This window comes from Lepidochelys kempii, chromosome 4 (assembly GCF_965140285.1).
Source record: "Lepidochelys kempii isolate rLepKem1 chromosome 4, rLepKem1.hap1, whole genome shotgun sequence".
NCBI classification, from domain to species: Eukaryota; Metazoa; Chordata; order Testudines; family Cheloniidae; genus Lepidochelys; species Lepidochelys kempii.
Window position 1 is genome coordinate 28,357,623 of NC_136383.1, and position 21,772 is coordinate 28,379,394.

The 21,772-nt window shown below is 47.1% G+C and overlaps 1 protein-coding gene across 3 annotated transcripts in view; it reads right to left on the reverse strand.

Annotated features, from left to right (window-relative positions):
- The window catches only part of MANBA (mannosidase beta), an 82,463-nt gene that overhangs the window by 33,270 nt on the left and 27,421 nt on the right, over positions 1-21,772 (reverse strand). For all 3 annotated transcript variants that reach the window (XM_073340809.2, XM_073340808.2, XM_073340810.2), the window contains exons 6-8: positions 11,893-12,068; positions 7,984-8,094; positions 139-290 (exon numbers count right to left, since the gene is read on the reverse strand). In XM_073340809.2, coding sequence (XP_073196910.2) covers positions 139-290; positions 7,984-8,094; positions 11,893-12,068 — 439 coding nt within the window. The remainder of the gene's footprint in view (positions 1-138; positions 291-7,983; positions 8,095-11,892; positions 12,069-21,772) is intronic.

Below are 21,772 nucleotides of genomic sequence, written 5' to 3' on the forward strand. Positions count from 1 at the left end.
AGAACTCTCCACTGAAGATAGTTCCACTGTTGATGTCAATGGGACTGCTCACAGAGTGAGTGCTATTCATCATGAATAAGGAGGGGCAGAATCTGGCTCTTAGTACTCAATATCTAAAGAATATTTATTATGACTTACATATCAGAGGAAACTCTGTCTTGGAAAGAATCTGCTGGAATCCAATTGGATCCCTTAATGAAGATGGGGAGTCCGTTGATCCTGAAGTAGAAACTCAGGCCTCGTGAACCAGGTATAGGCTCCTCAACCAATTCCACTGTTCGAAAATAAGCCTGTGGAGAATTGAAACTTGTGCATTTTTAAAGCAGTAACATGCTTTATATGAAAAATATAAAGAAAGCAATCTAAAAACCTAACCTTCAGGAATTGTCCGTTACATCTTTTGTTTGTTAGTACACTATCAAGCTATTTCTAAAATAGGTAAAGTATAACAGTACAGGTCTTTCAAATGAAACCATTGTGCACGTTTTGCTAAACCATCTATGCACAATATCAACTTCCTTTCATTTTAACAGGAGCTTGAAACAGAAAATTGCCTAAAGTTTCTGGCTTATTGAGAGAGAGAGAGCGTGCGCGCATATGTGTGCAAACTGCTCATGCTGCAGCAGACGTGCATATGGCCTGTTTGAGATCAGTGAGAGAAATCCAGAGGCTGCATTAGATTAAACATTAACTGTATTTTACCCACACTTCCTCTTCTTATGGAAGGAGACTGCAGGAGCCTAGCTGTGGAATTCTTTGCCAGACAAGATGATACTACGCCCAAGCCTGACCACTCAGATCAAAATGTGAGACTCATCTTTTTACTAAAGCCAGCTCCCCCAGTAAGGACATCTTTCCCATGCAACTATCCAAAGGAGAGGGGAGCTCCTTTGAACAGCTTAGTTTTATTTGAATAGGTGCAGTTCAGCACTAAGATACCATGGTGACCAGCTCAGCCATACAACAGCTAGATTAGATAAAGCTACAGGCAAGGCTGTTCCTGACTGCGGTCATGTAGAATTACTCATCAAGCAGAGGCCCACACATCCATTAGAGTGCCCCTTTTATCCTGACATCTGGTAGATCTGTGCTTGTGGATAGAGCATTACAAACTATGCAAGCTTTTTTAATCCTTTTCCTGTAAGTGGAAGAACAGGATTAGAGAACGCTGGACTGTTTTGGGGACTGTTTATTTGGGCTAAGTAAATGCACTGTGCTGAAGAATATTTCGTTTGCACTAACAACTGTACAGTAAAGACTTCTGGGGCAATATGGAAGTGAGCAGTTACATAGTTATGTTGCCAGACGCTGAGAATGGGCGACAGGGTATGGATCACTTGATGATTACCTGTTCTGTTCATTCCCTCTGTGGCACCTGGCATTGTGTCAGAAGACACAATCCTGGTCTGGATGGACCTTTTGCCGGACCCAATACGGCCGTTCTTATGTTCTTAGCTATGTGACTGAATGAAGAGGTCAGAGGTGTCTCCCTACCCACAGTAGGAACAGTTGGGAGACAGCTGCCATTTTAGGTTCCTCTTCAGCTGCAGAATGTTACTGCATGAGACTGTCTCTCTTTCAGGAAGATTTTATTCTTGTTATTTCTTTGTTGTTTTCCTTACTCTGATACAAGTCATCTAGATTAAAAAGAATATATCCCCGTTGGCTCTTTGTGCATGTAACACAAGTATCACTACAGGTGTTTCTTCCTACTGCTCAGTATAGGAGACAGAGAATTATGAAATTAATTCAAATGAAGTGAGGGAAAAGTAACTGAGGAACTGCATCCAACAAAACCAAAACATTGAGTCTATGTCAGAACTTGGGGATTTCCTAGTTCTCGGGGCCTAACCTTAAATTACTAAACTGCACCTCCATCAAGGTTAAATTATTATTTGCTGTAACATTTTCAAGATATCAAGCTCTAGAAATGTATTGGACGTATGTCGGGTTGAGTATGTATACTAGGAATGTAGCAGTAGGGGTCAACTTAACACAAATAAATACAACTGATACTTACCAACTGGGGTAAACATTTTAATTCCACAAATCAAGCACAGGCTGGAGTTCAAAAGGCCACTGACAATGCCCACGGTTTATTTTGTGAAATACTTTAATCTTAGCAATCATACAAATACTGAAGGGGGGGGGGAGACAACAGTATTTCATATGGCAAGAAAAGAAACAACACGCACTTTGCGCTCCTTGGTTCCTATTTGGTGCTCAAGTCAAGTTGTGCAATGATTAAATTTTATCCTCATGCAGACAATGTGTATGACAAACCAAACTTGTGGTCACAGATCATCTGTCACATATTGACCCCTCCTATGTCAAGCTAACGACCAAAATGTACACAAGGAAAAATAGAAGCAGAAGCCTGACCCAAATATTACAGTATGGGGCAGAATCCTAAACGACTGTTTCATAGGTATACAAATAGTAAGCTCTTTGGGGCAGGGAAAGTCTTTGTTGTGTTTGTACAGCACCTAGCATACTCCTGCTCCATGACTGGAGCTCCTGTACGCTATAGCAATACAAATAATAGACAATAGTAACTACAATACTGTACAGAAGCAGCTGTGGATTAAGGCTAAATGGGGCTCAGATCCAGTACGACCAAAGAGTCCCCAATTACACAAAGGTCTCTCCACACCAAACCAACTTGTTCATGGCACTCTTGACTCCCTACTGCCATTGCGCCTAAGTCTCCAGGATGGATCCTAACACACTCCGTGGCAGGCTCCTACCTCATGGATCCTTGAATCCAAACTTTAAGAGTCCATGGGTTTCCCACAAGCCCAGGGTCCAGATCCACAGTTTCTGCCTTAATCCACCTCTGTACAGAAGGCCAAGTTCACCACTGGCTGAACTAAATGTCAGCCCCATATCTTCATGGTTTTTGGGGAAGGTCATCTGTCTCTGTGACTCATGAACCCCTCAATGCCAACTGGCCAAGAAGGTTAAAGAATAACCTGATATGTATATTTTGGTTCCCCTAAGAACGTCATATGAGATCTTAAGCCAGGATCACACTGGTCATTAATATAATTGCGAAATGTATGGACAGATATTATGTAAAGAGTTAAGTATGTATACTGACAATGCATCCGATGAAGTGAGCTGTAGCTCATGAAAGCTTATGCTCAAATAAATTGGTTAGTCTCTACGGTGCCACTAGTACTCCTTTTCCTTTTGACAATGTGTTGTAATGTCTGTATCAAGGCAGAGTTGGCAAACAGGTTTTCTGTCAGACAAGAGATGTTTTTTCACCTGTCTCTCTGTTGGTATTTAAATTAAGCATTGTAAGTCAACACAATGGCTGCACATCTACATACCAAATCAACAGAGGGATGTGAAATCAAAAGGGAAGAAGCAGGAAAAAACAAGCAAGGAGAGCAGGCAGGGGAGGGTTACTGTCCATGAGGACAGACAATTAACTTGGATAGAAGTAGAAGGCAAGGAGGCACCCCTTTATCCTAGGAAGTAAACAGGCAGTGCATTTACATTCATGAAAACGAGATCTTAATCCAAGCCTTGGTTGAAACACTGCAGAAGACATTTGAGGTGATATAAACTTATTTAGAATGGAGGTTAGCTAGTTAAAGTTTAGTCTGTTGTAATTTTGTTTCATATGTGACCCTTTTGTTTCCATTAGCCTTTCTCACTCTCTCTCAAATCTTGAATCTTTGATAATAAATGTATGATTATCACCACTATATATCTCAGTGCTGTGGTATTAAACAAGGTGCTGATCCTGAGTTAGTATGTATACTGTTTCCTTGGGAACAACAGACCTGGTATTTCTGTGAGTGCTCAATGGAAAAGGGGTTGGACTCTACAGGAGAACACTTCAAAGGGGCTCAAGGACTGGGATACACCTATTGTTAACTTTCAAGGGAAAGTAAGGGTTGGCATTGCCCGGAGGAGATTGTTTGGGTGGCTAAGACAGGTGGTGTCAAGAAGCTGACACCCAGATAAGCACAAGTAAGTCCGCTTCTCAGTGGAGGTAAGGGGGTAACAAGATGACTCAAAGTCCTTGGCCGCTTGAGAACTACCACAGTCTCTCTCTCTGGCTCTTCTTTTATGAGGAACTTAGCCTTAGGACTGACATATTCTACCCATTCCTGGAATTTGTTGTTTCCCACATCTATGCTTCCTGAATATAAAATGATAAACAAAAGTTTCTCTCACACAACTGAGCAGCTTGCATCACCATCAAAATCAATCAGTGACCAGACTATGGGACAAGCTAAAGACTTTTGAGTCTTTGTCAAGCAAATCAGATCAGCTGGAGGAACCAAAAAAGTCAGAATATGCTGATGTTCTGTTTTTGTGGAATAGATTTGGGCATTTAGAGGTGGGAAAGATACAATGGAAGAAGAAGCAGCAGCCCAGAGCTGAAAATCAGGAGAGAGAGCTAGAGCTAGGATACCTAAATAAATGAGCACAAGATACTAGAATACTATGATGATGCATGCGGTGTAACTGCCAAGATGGATTAGACAGTCAGACAGGAAAGATCTGTTGGAGTGATGCTAAAAATCTGGTGGTTAAAAAAACCCAAATATTAAAAACAGCAGCAGGATGGAGATAAAAAGCTCCGATAATGAGGCAGAAATGAGTGCAAGGAGGGAAAGAGAAAGATCTCAGAAAACAAATACACAGAAGGGAGGGCAAGAGATCTCAGTAAGACTAAAGAGAGAATTAAAGAGGCAAGAAGTTGTTTGATGGAGCCATGGGAGGGGAGAAAGAGGCTATGGATAACCAACAGAGCTGGACAGAGGCACTTCCACATTCCAGAAAACACTTAGTCTTTATGCTGGCTTTTGGCTAGGATTTTATTCTGCAATCTTCTGAGAAACAAGTTCCAACCCAAACAATTTAAATTATAGAAAAGGAAAAATAAGACTCTGAGCCTGGTTCTTGGCCATGTTTTCAGTTGTTTATGCCATACTTGCAGCCTAAAGAGGCTGGAAAGCAGACAGATCCTATCATCCAGGAATTCCTCTGCCTCAGAGGGGTTCTCTCCTCAGAGCAGGATTCGTGTGATGACCCTATGCTGCCCTCAGTGAAGGGGCAGGAAAGGTATATCAAAGGAGGGAGAAGGAGGCTGTAGGATGCCACCGAACAGCCTTGGAGGCTGCACTAACTTACTTTGGGAGTTGCACCAGCCCTAACACAGGGGAGCTGCAAAGGTGGTGTAACGTTACTCCGAATGTGTGTATGTCTCTCTCCCTGCCCAAGTCAAGTGGATGTGCAATAAGTACAGAAAAGTCATTTCTAAATACTTTAGCTTAATTTCACTTACAAGCACAGCAATGGAATGAAACTAGAAACTTCACTACGATTTTTAGAAATATATCCATCCCTGTTAGTATCTCCAGAACCACTCTTGAGTCTCTGGATGAATGTTGCCACTATTCTACTCCTTCCCAGCAGAAATCCCAGCTTGCTGGCATAAGAGCAAATCCTCCTGGGATGCGCTAGAATGGGAAGAGATTATATGGAGCCTTTCCTCCTTGTGCAGCTGCAGGGCAGGATTTTACAGAGTGCCAGGGAGGAAGACCAGCTACTTTGTGAGCCAGTACAATATGGCCCAATGTGGGGGCCGCCCGCTGGCTAGGGGCCATAGCCTATAGGCCACACCTCAGCAGGTATTCTGAGGTGCATTTTGCTTCTTAAAAAGGAGCAACAATGTCCCATGTACCGCAGTCAATCCCAGTGACCATTCTGCCACGCATCAACATGGGGGCTCCTGAAGCACCTGCCCAATAGGAATCACCTTGCTTCCCCAATACTATGTGGCTTGGTCACAAGATTATACAGATGTTATTTCCTACACCACGGTTTTCTAAGCCTAAAATCACTTTCCAAAACTCCATGCTGAGTTTATCTTGTTGAACATAAAAAACCCCAAACCTACATTTTGAACTATACTGAAAACATTGATCATGAATTATCTTCATCACTCTGAACACAAATTTTGGGCCCAATCCTGTTAACACTTAGCAGGACTGATCATGATGGAAGTTAACTACAACGAGAAGTGACTTCAACAGGGCATCTTGTTGGATCATATTAAAGAAGTTCTGTATTAAAATCACAAATGAGTTTGATTCCCCATAGTTTAAATTCCAGGGTATTTCTAATTAAGAGGTCTCTTGGTTTTTGATACTGTTTCTCTCCCTCTATGTGTGAAACTTGTAAGCTGCTAATTGTGTTTGTACATTCTAAGACAGAGTCTGTTCTCAAAGCAATTCTTTGTAACAACTACTCACACAGAGAGAGACTCAAAGCAATACTCTGTAACAACAGAAACAACACCCAGAGACTCCCCACCCTTTTGTTGTAGTCATCTCGCTTTGTTAACAATTGTGATTAAAATAGAGATAGAGGATGTATGTGGATGGATGCTTGGTGTGGATAATAACTGAATGATCAGGGAGGTGCCAGCCTAAGAATCCAGTGTCCATCGGCCGAAGAAGGCGTCAAGTGGAAATAACCAGAGGACCCCCGGAAGGCAGACTGGAACCACCCAACAGCCTCAAGAATGGGAGAACCAAAGAACAAAATAACATCTGGCAGCACGGAGCCGTCAGGAACGTGCCATCTGCTGATTGATTCAGCAACAGCATGATGAAGCAATTCTCATAGACTGGCATAGGAAGAAATTCCTATAAAAATGGACTCTAGAAAGTGAGAACTTTGGGGTCTGATTCTGCAAACCAACTTCCAGGAGCATCAGAGGAGCATCTGACAAGGCCCTGCTCCCTCCTCATGTCCAGGCCGCCTGGCCAGTGGCTTGGCATGAGCAACTCTAAGGCTGGTAACTAGGATAACAACCTTGCAGAACCTGTGTGCGTGTGTTTGTATGAATGAATGTGTGAATAAATATGAAATTGAATGGAAAGTTATAGCTATAACTAACTGCTTACTATGATTCTTTCTGTATTCACAATAAATGTGGCACTTTGCCTTTTCCCCTTTAATAAGATCCTGCTGGTTTTTATTTTATTGGTATAACAATCTCACAGCAGTAAGTACTACAATGAACAGCATTTGCAGGAGAATAGCTTCTGGACTAACTTTCAGTGGTGCAAAACACATAAGTATCATCTAGCAAATGTACAGATTTATTTAGTAGTTTCCTTATGTTCATAGCATGTAGGACCCAGTCTAATTTTGTCTGAATTTTTGAATAGGTTGAAGATTTGTGAGTGGTTCTTTAATGCCCCAAATCTTCTGAACATCCTAGTAAGTAATGAAAAAGCTTTCTTCTACAAACAGGTACTTTACAGAATCTATTACATTGGGTAAAATAAAGTACCTAATTGCTACTTAGACATTCAAATTTGAGATACTGCTTTCCTCTGAAAGCTGGGAAGCATAAAGTTGTGGGTTTTCAATACGTTCGGTGTGCTCTAGTAATTGAAGTTACTTCAGATTTGTGCCTCACAACACATCCCAAAAGTTTTATACATTGAAATTCCAAATAAACTTCTCTTTTTAAAAACAAATTAAATATAATCATATACAAGTTTTTTTCAATGTGTGTTACCAAACCATCAATGGTAAATTTCATGTTCATTACATAATATAATTTATCACACCTGAAGATGACAAGCAAAATCCCACAATGCTTAAACAAAGAGCTTTTTGTTTGGTTGGTTGTTTTTTCCCCCTAAGTATGAGAATTTTAAAAAACAAAAATAACACCTTTTCTTTTTTAAATTTCAAATTAGTTTGCAAGTTGTCCCCTAGCCAGACTGGAAGTGCAGGTTTTGCACACGTGAAAGCTGACAGCATGTTAGTTACCTTATATCTAGGGCTACAGAAAATCCTGTTTCTAAATAATGGTCTTGGGTAAAAAATTACAACCCAGCAGAACATTTTCTAATACTGCTTGAGAGCTACTGGGTTATTCAGTGATGCTTCCTAACATTAACTTCCTACATGCCATATAAATCGAGAGGATTTATGTACCTTCGAAAATTTCTCAATCTTGTATCTTGCCCCCATGTTGAAAGTTGTAGTCATGTCATATCCAGTTTGGTTTCCATGGCCACTAGGCCACCAAGTCTGCACTGTAGCACTCTTAAGGAGGAAGGAAACAAAAACAAAAAAACAATTAGAAGCTAAGGTCAGAACAACTTGTGTGAAGTTAGGCATGTGTCTCACAATAACAACTGTGCATCCAGTAGGAGATTTTCAAACACATAAATGGCAGTTGGGCCCCAAGGTGGAAGGGGATAAAATGGGATCCAGCCAGGGCCACCCCTCCCCACAGCACCAGAACTGTACAGGGGAGACCCACCCCGTTACAGGGGCACTAGAATCCAGGAAGTTTCTCCCCTTCCTCCCTCCCGCCCCCCCCACCAACACATGGCCTTGGGGGGAAAAGTGCAGAGGAGCCAGTCAGAGACTCCAGCTGGTCAGAGCAGAAGCAGCCAGAGCAGCGACTTCCGGAGAGTCAAAGAATTTTGCGGTTTGGACTGGACTTTCTCTGCTCTGGGCTGATCGGCTGTTTGCTTCAACCCTCACCCTCTCCCTCCCTCATTCTCGCTTCATACTTGCTTGTGTGTTCTACCCCATCCCTCACTCTGTATCTGTCTGGATTATTTGAGTTGTAAGCTCTTCAGTGCAGGGACTGTCTCCTACTCTGTGTTTGTACAGCACCTAGCACAATGGGGCCCCATTCTTGGCTGGCCCTCAGGCACTATTGTAATAAACATTATTAATAAATAAAATAACAATATAATAATAAACAATAATGATAATACCCACTGAATGGGAATAGGAGTTAGGCGCCTAATTGCTGTTTGTACCGTTGAAAACCTCCTCCCTCATCTATTGTGTGTGAAACTAAATATTTACCTGCAGCCACCTCTTCAAGTATCATCCTGGTCATATGTTGGTTGCACTCACTGGGTCAGTTAAATTGAGCTTTTAAATAAAAGAAGAGGATCCATCCCCTTCTCAGGCTTCAGGCCTTTGACTCTTTCCTCCATATTATTAGTTTTTATTGATTTAATTTCTGGAAACAAAAAAAGTAACTTCCCCCCTGTGATTTAGTATCATCTTGTTTTCCCAATAGAGATGGAACAAGGTTAACAGCATCCATTTCATATAGTTATATCTTCATGCCAACTGCATACTATAGCTGCCCAGTTCTATAACTTTCTATGAGCAGCATTCACCAGTTCAGTTCACATATTGGGGAAAGAAAGCAGTAATATGTGCACCACACAAACAAAGAATATGTCAATGCAAGAAGTGCCAGGATCTTTTTGCATAAAACGAGGCCAAAGAGCACCTCAGTAATATGATTTGCTGTAGCCATACCCAGACATAATAAGTTATAGCCACTTATTTCAGCTTCCATGATCTGGAATTATATTAAGCAACAGTGTCTGAGTACTAAGCGGAAAATTCAACGGATAAAAACTGAAGCATAAAAATTGGATCATGCATCATCAAATATGGAGTGGCTTTAGAAAGCTAGACACAAATGGAGCTTTCTTATTGGTTGGTAATGATCTCATACCCATATCCATCTATAAGCAGAGAAGCAAGCAATTTCAGAACAGCAAGAAACACTGTGCAGTGAATTTCAGGGTGATTATTGTACATCTCAGGTTGTTACAGTCCACTTGAGCAGTCTCGGACCTAGATCATCATCTGATGTGAGCTCTCATTGGACTAGAAATTCATTTCTTGCCAGGCCTTGCTGTTTGTCACACCATGCAAATCTGTTGCACAGAGTATGGGCTCAGTCTGGCTCACAGATACTTAACAGCACCTTGCTGTGTCTCTTGTAAAATCAGCTGCTGTGAATTCATGCAGCAAAAGCCCTTTATTTACAAAGAATAACAACACAGTTGCTTCTGCTCTGAGGGCACCATTTCCTCACAAACTACTCTCAGGCTCATGGTTGTATTTTGTTAACCAATTTCTTCCCCGGGGCAGGGGAGGAGGGAATGCACCAAAGCACAAAATCATGTTCAGTTTCATATCACACTGTATGTATTACTGCAGACTAGAAAGGCTTGCTAAAGGCTAATGTTTTTTTTAAACAAAACCCTCTGGCCTGGATATTTGTACTTCTTCATGTAACCTTCTGCCAGCGGTCAATAACAGTCTCTTTTTTAAAATAATTAAGACATCTGAATCAACCTTGGCCACACACACCACTCTCCACTCCCAGATTCACCTTAATAGGTGTTTCTTCTCCATGCACACAACACATGGGAGTCCTTCGGAATATAAACCAAATACCTTTTAACAGGGAAAAAAAATCTAGAAATTTAAATTACACAGCAAAATTAAATTAACAAAGCCAGAAAATGTATGAAGGGTATGGCAGAGCCCCCATAGTCTCAGAGGTTAACAACTGGGTTTGTCAGGAGTCCAGGATTCTTGTTCTCAGCAGAGTCCACACCCACAAATCCAATTAGACTCAGTGGTGGTCAAATGGGAGGAGGCTCCGCTCAGCTTATTTGCCCCGTTCCAAAGAAGTCAGCATCACCAGCTCCTGCTCTGGTCAGCTATTGCCAGACCCTGGTTCTGGTCTGCTGCTGTCCAGTTCAGTTCTGTAGAGGCACCTCCATTAGGTCCAGATCTCAGGGCAGGAAAGAACCACGACTCCATTTTGCTCTTCCTGGGCTCATTGCCCCATACAAGTCCGTTACTTCTCAGCATAGGCTGACCTTTTTCTCTCTAATAATTTCATAACTACATTTACAGGACAAATTTAATAGAATTCCTAAAAACATAAGCACAAAAAACGCTATGGAACTACATGGAAGTAAAATCAGTGAAATCACTGTAAATTAACCCTGCCAGTAGCTAGCCTTTCACCCACTGCGAGGTGGGGGATGGGAGAAGTGTCGGAGAGAGGGAGCTTCTGTTCATTCTAACTCTAGGGCTTATACCTATTCGTCCATTTTCAGTTGTGTTTCTCCTCTCCCAAGGAATGCTTCATCTCTCTGACACTCCATGTGCCTTTAAGGATCCCTCAACTCAAGGGACTAAATTCAGAACTAGTGAAAGAGGTGCAACTTCACTAATTTTGCACCCTCCTCCCGGCTAGCCAAATTCTATACATGACTTGTTTGCCCTTAGTTACCCAAAGGTATCTTACTGGTTGTATGAGGAATGCTTTTCCCTCCTCCTCCTCCAAGGGCCAAACATATTGCATCCTGACTATGACAGGTACCTATCTGTCCAGAAAACAATGGTCTGGGACAGGAAATAGTGCTATCATACAAAGAAAAGGAGTACTTATGGCACGCACACAAAACCTTATGCTCAAATAAATTGGTTAGTCTCTAAGGTGCCACAAGTCCTCCTTTTCTTTTTGCGAATACAGACTAACACGGCTGCTGCTCTGAAACCTGCTGTCATATAGAATCACAGAACTGCCATACTGGAGTAGACCTGAGATCCATGTAGTCCAGTATCCTGTCTGACAGTGGTCAGTACCAGATGCTTCAGAGGAAGGTGAAAGAAACCCACAGTAGGAAGATGTGGGATAATCTACACAATCTGTACCAACATCAAAAATGGGTTTGAGGATTAACACCAGCACAACGATTTCCAGGCCAACAAAAGCAAAAGATGATGTCACCGCTCTCTTTGTCTCTCACTTAGTAGGAGTGAAATGCCACATACCCCATCCGCACTGCTCTCTGGTGTCCTAATGGAGGAGTCAGTTGTGAGAAGGTCAGAGAGCTGTTTCCCTGCTCTGAGAGGCGTCAGGCAGAGTCAATACAGCAGAGATGAGGAAAGTGAATGGGAAAATTAAAACTGTGCTGGAGACATCTTGCATTTTCCTTCAAGCAACTGGAAGGAAACATTTTGTTACTTGGGACTGTTCAGGATTCACCCCCTCACCTTATTGATGTTTACGAGCAGCACAATTCTGCCTTCTCCAGGAGGAAGTTCTGTAGTATACGTTTGCTGTGTTTGCAACTTAGGAATGTTCACTGTCACGAGACCAACAACTGGCTTTGAGCTGACAACATCGAAAACAGACTCTATTTCGAGACTCCACTGCTGAGCACTCTTCACTAAGCAAAGAAAAAAAAATGTATTTATTTGTATTTCTTTACATACTAATTCACATGTCCCTAGTCTTATTAAAGATACAATTACACACACACAAAAGAAATGCAACAATTTTGTTTTTAAGTTTGCTTTTGAACAGGACCTACGCTTCACTGTTTAGTGTATTTGACACCAGTGTTTACGTTTGCTCATTCAGACGAGGACTATGCACAGTGTAATGGAAATTCGTAACTCATTTTTCCCCCCATTCCTAAACCACATACAACCTTTGAAAGTTCTGTACAACACAGAGCACGAACCTCTCATTCTTTATCATTAAGAAGGGACTTTTCCCACTCAACTTCCAGCCATTATGTTTGCTTTGTCAGTATTCATATGAGCACAGGTCTCTTTGAGAAAGGTCGCAATCACAAGGCAACACAATCACTTTTGTCTATTGAACAAAAACAGTATTAATAATAAATAAGCCAAATTCATCCACCATTAATGTTACCAACTTTCTAATTTTTGAAAACCAGACACTACACCGCTCCCTGTTCCGCCTCTTCACCCCCAAGGCCATGCCCCTGCTCTGCCTCTTCCCTCGAGGCCACTGATCTCCCTTTCCTCCTTGCTCGATCCTCTCCACCTCCCTCCCTCAGCTGTGATCCCCCTGCTCTGGGGCTACAGCCCTGACGTGGAGTTTGCCCACCCATGAGATGCCGGTAGGTGATGGCCCTGGCTGAGCAGGGGCTGGTGCAGGTTGATGACCTGCCACCCGACCCCCGCACACAGCACCCAGACTTTTGGTGTCTGGTACATATGACCAGACACTGTACAGGTCCCCCATCGACCGGACTTTCTGGTAGACAACCAGATACCTGGCAACCCTACCCCCCACGTTAATAGATAAAATGAACTGAGTTATGCTGGGGATGAATTGGGCCCACTATGTCTAAACCGGATGGGTCCATATGTTTCTCTTTTGTCACTGAAGTGTGCGAGAGGAAACATGCTAATGACTTGTCTGCGATCTCTCTGCACTTATGCCAACGTGTTCTCTTGCTTAAGGAATAATTCAGTAACAAGGTAATCTGGTGAAAGGGGTATCTCCAACTAATTTGCTGAAACTTCCCGTTAATGTGTTAACTTTGGGTAATTAAACTATAACCAAAAGCTGGCCAAGCCTTTACTTTGCATAAAACAGCTAACTATGCTTCCTGGGGGTAGGGTTCTCAAGTTTAACCCATGAACATCTATGCAGCCCTTCGGAACCCTGTTAAGGAAGTCTATCGGACTGCCTGTGGTTAATTATTCCCCCACTTCCTCACAGGGGTCATCCCTCTTGGAGCGGGTGTGGGGCAGCAGAGTCTAGTAATGGCAAATGGGGGTACCCGGTAGCGTTCCTGTAGTAGTCTCAGCTGTGGCAATGTATTTCTTACCCTTCTTCTTTGCCAACAAAGATATTGGCAAAACACAGCTGAATACTGTGCATGCACAGAGGCAAACCAAAACAGGGGAGACTTAGTATATATTTTTTTAATTATTATTATTTACAAGGACATTTGCACTGGTCTAACCAATTTTCCTGCTTGTGTTTCTTCCACTGGTCATTCTGCCTGTGGAATAATATCATAATGCAAGAACCACTGAAAAAACAGGACTATAAAACCCCCTTGTTTAATCTCCATTGTTAACTGTCAATTTCCTCTCTGTGTGTATTATATATCTACTTCCTTCTGATAGTTAAGTTGTAGTATCTCCATTTTGATTTGGGATAAAAGAGAAAGTAGTTTCTCTCAAAACAAAATTCATCCCTGGTATAACTTCACTGGCTTAAGAGAATTCACTGGGATGAATTTGGCCCAAAGCTGACATCACCCCTGCACAGAGGGCATGATTTCCAGAAGGGCTGAGCACCCAAAAATTCACATTGAAGTCAATGAGAGCTGTGGGTGGGGAAAGTCAAGGTTAGAGACACTACATAAAAGGTCAAAACCACCAGCTTTCCCCCAGATGCACTTTTTCCCCTCCCTTCCCCTGCCGTAAGAGGCCAAGTCCATTCCTGAACTCCAGGCATTAGATGGCAAAAAATGGGAACAAGGGCTCCTTAGAGATCCAGTGGTCAGAAGGCTATGACTCAACAATCTGGCAAGCAACACAAATGATTGTGCTGTTTCAACACAGCACAAGTTGCTAATTCATTGCTTTTTCTTCCAAATTTCAGTCTCTTAATTTTAATGAGCTCGGTCTCCAGGTTGGACTCCGAAAGCTCTGTCTGCTGAATGAGAGGGCCCTCCTGCCTTATCCAACAACCCATCCCCCGGCTGCCAGCAGGTGGAGTTGTGAGGATGTGGGAGGAACCAGGCAGCACTTACGTATCTGAACTTCCCAGAAGCTGTACTGAGTCTATGCTGAGGCTTTTCATTGAAATTCCGACTACGTTAATTCTGGCTGAGAGCTGGAGTTATTTTTGGAAGCTATAAAAGCATCCAGGGAGTGACGTCTTCCTCTTTCATTTAGATGCCACATCTTTCTTTGTAAAGCGTGAAATTCAGCCCAGCGAAGAGGGCGCGCACACTACCCACCCGCCCGATGTTAAGTGGGTCTTGCGTGGAGCAGAGGGTAGCGTGGGTGGTCTCTAGTGGCATGCATTAGACAGTTGCAACAGAAAATAAGCTACTTTTGTTCAGCTTCCATGATCTTCAATACAAATGAAAGACAAACAAACGGCAGAGCCAGGCAAGGAAACCTGTTAGGTGGCAAACATGCAATATTCAAACTGTAGGTTGAGAAACACAATCCTTGCACATCATAGTTGCTTTTCTGTCCCAGTCTAGTCCATGAGCCCTGAAATTTCAGCACTGTTTAAACTGTGCCGACACTGCACTTGTCCACTCACGACAGAACGACAGCTCCAGCAGCAGTTCTATCTGTTTGGGTTTTTTGAAATGAAAGTGTGAGAGTCAGGGAGAGAAGAGAGCAATTTATATGGGAAAAGACAGTTCCCTTTTCCATAACTGGTGTTCTTCGAGATGTGCTGCTCATGTCTATTCCACAATAGGTGTGTGTTCACGCCATGTGCACCGGTATTGGAAGTTTTTCCCCTAGCAGTACCCGTAGGGGAGTGCCCCTAGCAATCCCTGGAGCGGTGTCTGCCTGGCGCGGTATAAGGGGGGCTGCGCTCCCCACACCCTCAGTTCCTTCTTGCCAGACAACTCCAACAGAGGGGAAGGAGGGCGAGATGTGGAATAGACAGGAAAAACACATCTCGAAGAATACCAGTTATGGAAGAGGTAACTGTCTTTTCTTCTTTGAGTGATTGCTCAGGTGTATTCCACAATAGGTGATTCCAAGCTATATCTGTTGGAGGTGGGCAGGAGTTCACAATTTTCCAGGACGGAGTACAGCCCTGCCAAACCTGGTGTCCTCCCTGGTCTGGGAGACGATCGCATAATGCGAGGTAAAAACATGAACTGAAGATCACGTGGCTGCCCTACAAATGTCCTGAATGGGGACATGGGCCAAAAAGGCAGCCGACAAGGCCTGAGCCCTAGTCGAGTGTGCCCGCACAATTGATGGCAGGGAAATTCCCGCCAGGTCATAGCAGACACAGATGCACAAGGTGATCCAGTTGGAGACACGCTGAGTGGAGATCGGCTGAGGCGATGAACAGCTGCGAGGACTTCCTGAATGGCTTAGTCCACTGCAGGTAAAAGGCCAGATCCCGTCTCACATCCAGCGTGTGGAGGCGGCACTCTTCACTGAATGCATGGGTCTTGGGGCAGAGGACTGGCAGGAAAATGTCCTGACCCATGTGCTAGGCAGAGACCATCTTCGGGAGGAATGAAGGATGTGGGTGGAGCTGGACCTTATCCTTCTGGAATACTGTGTACGGGGGCTCGGAGGTCAGGGCCCTGAGTTCCGAGACCCGCCTAGCCGACATGATCGCCACCTGGAAGGCTACCTTCCACGAGAGGTGCGACCAGGAGCACGTAGCTAGCGGATCAAACGGGGGGCCCGTGAGGCAGGCCAGCACCAGGTTCAGATCCTACTGGGGAACAGGGGGCCAAACGTACAGGAAGAGATAATCCAATCCCTTAAGAAATTGGACAGTCATAGCACGGGAAAATACCGTGTGGCCCTGCACTGGTGGGTGGAAGGCCAATATGGTGGGTGGAAGGCCAAAGTGCACCTTGATGGACGAGGGTGCCAGGCCCTGGGCTCTAAGGTGAAGGAGGTAGTTCAAAATGAGCAGGACTGGGGCAGCCACGGGGGAAACGCCCTGCTCAGCCACCCATCGGGAAAACCGAGACCACTTTGCCAAGTAGGCTCAGCGTGTGGAGGGTCACCTGCTTTCCAAGAGGATGCGCTGAACTCCTTCTGAGCACGTCCTTTCCTCCCGGCCTAACCATTGAGCAGCCACGCTGTGAGGTGGAGTGCCACTAGGTTGGGGGTGAAGGAGGCAGTCCTGGTCCTGGGAGAGCAGGTCTGGGCGGGATGGCAACAGCCATGGCGGGCGACTGTCAGGCTCGTGAGGGTCGCATACCAATGTTGCTTGGGCCATGCCAGGGCAATCAGGAGGACCTGGGCCCTGTCCGTCTTTATTTTTTCCAGGACCTTGCCTAACAGCGGGAACTGGGGGAAGGCACAGAGGAACCGGCCTACCAGGACAGGAGGAAGGCATCGGAGATAGTGCCCCTTCCCAGTCCTCCCCCCCGGAGCGGAACCGGGGACAGTGATGGTTCTGCCGAGTAGCGAACAGGTCCACTTGGGGACTTCCCCGCTTTTGGAAAAGTCTGTGCACCACCTCTGCGTGAAGAGACCACTCATGCTAAGAGAAGAAGTCCCTGCTCAAGCGATCTGCCCACGAGTTCCAGGCGCCCGGTAGGTGGTAGGCTTGTAGGCAAATGTCGTGGGCTATACAGAAGTCCCATAGCCTAAGGGCTTCCTGGCAGAGGATTGGGCTCCGCCTTGTCTGTTGATGTAAAACATTGAGGCCATGTTGTCCATGAGAACCCTGACCACTTGGCCCTCCAGGTGCAAGCAGAAGGCCATGCATGCCAGCCGGACCACCCTGAGCTCCTTGATGTTTATGTGGAGGGCCAGGTCCTGTGCAGACCACAGACATTGGGTCTGAATGTTCCCCACCTGGGCTCCCCACCCCAGGTCTGATGCATCGGACACCAGCTCCATCGATGGGGGCCTGCCTCTGAACGGCACCCCATGGAGCATGTTCCCCGGGGAGGACCACCATCATAGGGAGGCGATCACCGGTTCGGGCACAGTGAGGACTTTGTTCATCCTGTCTCTAGCCTGGGAGATCGCCAAGGCCAACCATAGCTCGAGGGGCCTCATCCTGAGTCTGGCGTGACGGACCACACCTGTGCATGCCAACATGTGACCCAAGAGCTGGAGACGCGCTTTGGCTGTTGTCACTGGAAACCTTGTAATCGTGTCAATGAGCCCTTTCAGGGTCTCGAACCTGTCTGGTGGGAGGGAGGTTCTGGCCAACATGGCGTCCAGGACTGCCCCAATAAATTCTATGCCAGGAGTCAGCAACCTTTTAGAAGTGGTATGCCGAATCTTCATTTATTCACTTTAATTTAAGGTTTTGCGTGCCAATAATACATTTTAATGTTTTTTAGAAAGTCTCTCTATAAGTCTATATATTATATAACTAAACTATTGTTGTATGTAAACAAGGTTTTCAAAATGTTTAAGAAGCTTCATTTAAAATTAAATTAAAATGCTGATCTTACACCGCCGGCCCGCTCAGCCCACTGCTGGCCTGAGGTTCTGAGTCAGGGCTGGGGTTGTGGGGGGGTGCAGGGATCAGGGCACGGGGCTGGGGTGTGGGGGGGGGGTGCAGGGGTGAGGGCAGAGGGCTGGGTGTGTGAGAGGGGGGTGCAGGGGTCAGGGCAGAGGAGTGTGGGGGGGTCAGAGCAGAGGGCTGGCCTGAGCAGCTCATGGCAGGGGGCTGGAGGGGATATGCCAATTCCACCCCGTTCCCCAAGGTCCCCAGAGCAGAGAGCACGCTGCTGCTCTGCTTTTCCCTCTCCCCCTCCATAGCAAGGGCTGTCAGCTGATTGGCCTCAGGGAGGGAGGAGAAGGGGCAGGAATCCAGCACGCTGGGGGAAGAGGAGGGGGAGGGGGAAGCATGCCTGCCCTGCAAGGAGAGAGCGGTGGGCGGAGAAGAGCGGGCCAGGCAGGATTTTTAATGGCACGCTGCTGTCTGCCAGAGTCCCCGGCAGACAGCAGCGTGCCATTAAAAATTGGCTCGTGTGCCATCTTTGGCACGTGTGCCATAGGTTCCCGACCCCTGCTCTATGCGTTGCACTGGGACTAACGTGGACTTGGTGTTGTTTACCAACAGGCCCAGAGTGGCGCACATGGACAGAAGGAGCGCCATGTGATCCTGCACCTGCGACTGGGAGCTGCCCTTGACCAACCAGTCATCCAGACAGGGAAAGATCTGGACCCCATGGCGCCTGAGGTAGGCCGCCACCACCGACATACTCTTTGTAAACACCCTGGGGGCAGTGGACAGGCCAAACGGGAGGACCGTAAACTGGTAGTGTTCCTGCCCAACCATGAAACTGAGGAAGCGTCTGTGCCCCTCGAATATACGAATGTGGAAGTACGCATCCTGCAGATCGAGGGCAGGTTACCAGTCCCCAGGATCCAGGGAGCGGATGATGGAGGCCAGGGATACTATGCAGAACTTGAGCTTTACCACGTACTGGTTCAGGCCTTGCAGGTCCAGGATGGGCCTGAGCCCCTCTTTGGCCTTTGGGATAAGGAAATAGCAGGAGTAGTACCCCTTGCGTTCAAACTCCGCTGGCACCCTTTCCACCGCTCCCAGGCCAAGGAGCCACCCCACCTTCTGCTCAAGCAGAGCCTCGTGAGAGGGGTCCCCCAGGAGGCATGGGGGCGGAGGTAAACTGGAGGGTGTAACCCCGGGAGATGGTGTTGAGGAGCCATCGGTCCAAGGTCAGCTGTGACCATTCCGGGAGGAAAGCACCCAACCGGTTGGAGAAGGGAAGCTTTATTGTGGATTGATCCCTGATGAAAACTGGTAGGGCTCCCCCGGGCGTCCCATCAAAACCGCCATTTCCCTGCCTGTTTGCCCTTCGGGGACACACACTGGGGGGCAGGCCAAGACTGTCTCTGCGGGCGCTTCTTACAGTCCCACGACTTTTTATAAGGGGGCTCATATTTAGATTGGGTGGCCTGGGCGGGAGCCTGCTGCGACTTAAACTTAGGTTTAGCCAGAGCCGGAACATAGAGGCCAAGAGTCTGAAGCGTGGTGCGAGTGTCTTTCAGGCCATGAAGTTTTATATCTGTTTGTTCCGCAAACAGAGCTTTGCCGTCAAACGAGAGGTCCTGCAAGGAGGTCTGTGCCTCGCTGGACAGCCCAGAGAGCAGAAGCCACAACGCCCTTCTCATGGATACCGCGGAGGCCATGGACCGCGCGGCTGTATCCACTGCATCCGACGCTGCCTGCAGAGTTGTCCTGGCAGCCGCTGTACCCTCCTCCACCAGCGCTTTGAACTCCTTCCTGTCGTGCTCTTGGAGGGAATCGTCGAACTTGAGCAGGGAGCCCCACAGATTGAACTCATATCAGCCCAGGAGAGTCTGATGGTTCACCACCCATAACTGGAAGCTTGAGGACAAATACATTTTTCTCCCAAATGAATCCAGCCTCCTTGAATCCTTATTTTTTGGAGTGGGGCTGGTTGGCCCTGCTGGTCCCTGTGGTTGACCGACTCGACCACCAGGGAGTTAGGAGCCTTTGGTGAGCACAAAATACTTCCATTTCACTCTCTTAGAGATGGGGGCCAATGAGGCTGGGGTTTGCCACCGGGCATTTGAAATTTTTGCTACTCCTTCATGGAGAGGCAAGGACACTCTGCCCAGTACCGTGGCGGATAGGACATTAAAAAGGGAGTCTGAGGGCTCCTCCACCTCCTCTGCCTGAAGGTTGAGGTTTGATGGCACCCTTTTCAATAGCTCTTGGTGGGCTTTAGAGGTCTCCTGCAGGACGGAGGGAGAAGTGGCCATAATCACCTCATCAGGGGAGGGCAAGGAGGCAGGTGCGGTACTTTGCATGTCCACTGGCACCAGAGGGTCCACCACCTGGTCGCTCTCTGGGCACGGCACCCAGGATATACGCCCCACCGACTCCTTCCTCGGAGGCCGGGAGAGGGAGGCCAATGGCCATTCCAAAGCTCTGGCCACCAAGCGAGCACCCACCAGGGGCTGCGTCGGGGGCCACGGTGCCCACTGGTACCATTGGGCAGCCACGGGGCCCGGTGACACTGCACCTGCTGTGGCACCGGCAGAGCAGGCTGTTCAGCCTGGCTGGCCTGACCCATCGACGGATGGCTACGAAGGGAGGCCAGGCTGGTGTATGACCTGCCGCTGTCCCTTGACCAGGAGGATCGGTGGCGCAGGGAGCGGTGCTGACTCCGAGACAGTGACTCCAATGTGGAGGAACGACACCACTGGTAGCAGCTGCTCCGCGATCGGCCCCGGCGGGCGGATCTGCAATGGCAAATCGCCAGCGGTTGACGCCCGGGGCTGTGGGAGCGGTGCCGTGGCGGGGTCCGGGAGCGAGACGACAAACGGGAACGGCGTCGATGTTCGTGTTGCGACCAACTACAATAGCCCCTCCGAGACGAGGACCTTCGCCTACGTCTGCCTCGGTCCCATCGGTGTCCGCTCCTCGAGGTGGAGCGGTGCCCAGAGTCTCTGTCAGATGGAACCCAGCCAGACAACCTGGTGGGAGTCGACGGTGACCCACGTGGACTACGCACAGAAAGGCTGTTGAGTGGCGAACGGCGTCGGGAACATTCCCTCGACCGAGACCGAGTCAAGGGCGACTGCAGAGATCCCAGCAGCAGCTTGCCTCTGGAGCACGGGGCCAACATTGGTGGTGCTCCTGGTACCGGCATGGACATCACGTCCCGAGCCGCCTGCAGGGCCTCTGGCATGGAAGGCATCCGGACATCCGGGGAAGCCTGCTCCGAATGGGCCAGGCTACTCTGCTCTACTTGAGTCGGAGGCCTAGAGGCCGATGGGAATCGAGGTCTGCCCAACACGGGTCTAGTCTCTGCCCCAGATTTACTTCGGTGCCGCAGCGGAGAAGGCCTCTTCTCAGCCTTTTTGGCGTGCCCCGTGGACGGGGAGTGGTGCCGACTAGTAGATGGCGCTGGGGGATTGCCGCACACCGACACCACAGTGCCTGGTGTGAACTCGCAGCGGCACACCAGAGTTGGGGTCAATGTCAACTCCATGAGGATAGCCCAGAGCCTAATGTCTCTCTCTCTCTTGGTCTGAGGCTTAAACGACTTGCAAATCTTGCAGCGATTGCTGAGATGGGTTTCACCCAAACAGCGTAAACAGTCTGCGTGCGGATCACTCACTGGCATCGGGTGCCTACAAGTGTCACACGACTTAAAACCTGGGGCCCGGGGCATGCCTGGGTGCACTAGCTAAACTAAACTAAAACTAATGGAGTACTAACTACAGGTACCAACGTTGCACGAATAAGAGTTCTGGGGACAAGCTACAGCAAAGCTGGGGCAGAGCAGTTCCAAAGCACCTTCACTGGCAGCAAGAAGGAACTGAGGGTGGGGGTAGTGCGCAGCGCCCCTTATACCGCACCATGGAGGTGCCACTCCAGGGGTTATTAGGGGTGCTCCCTTGCGGGTACTGCTAGGGG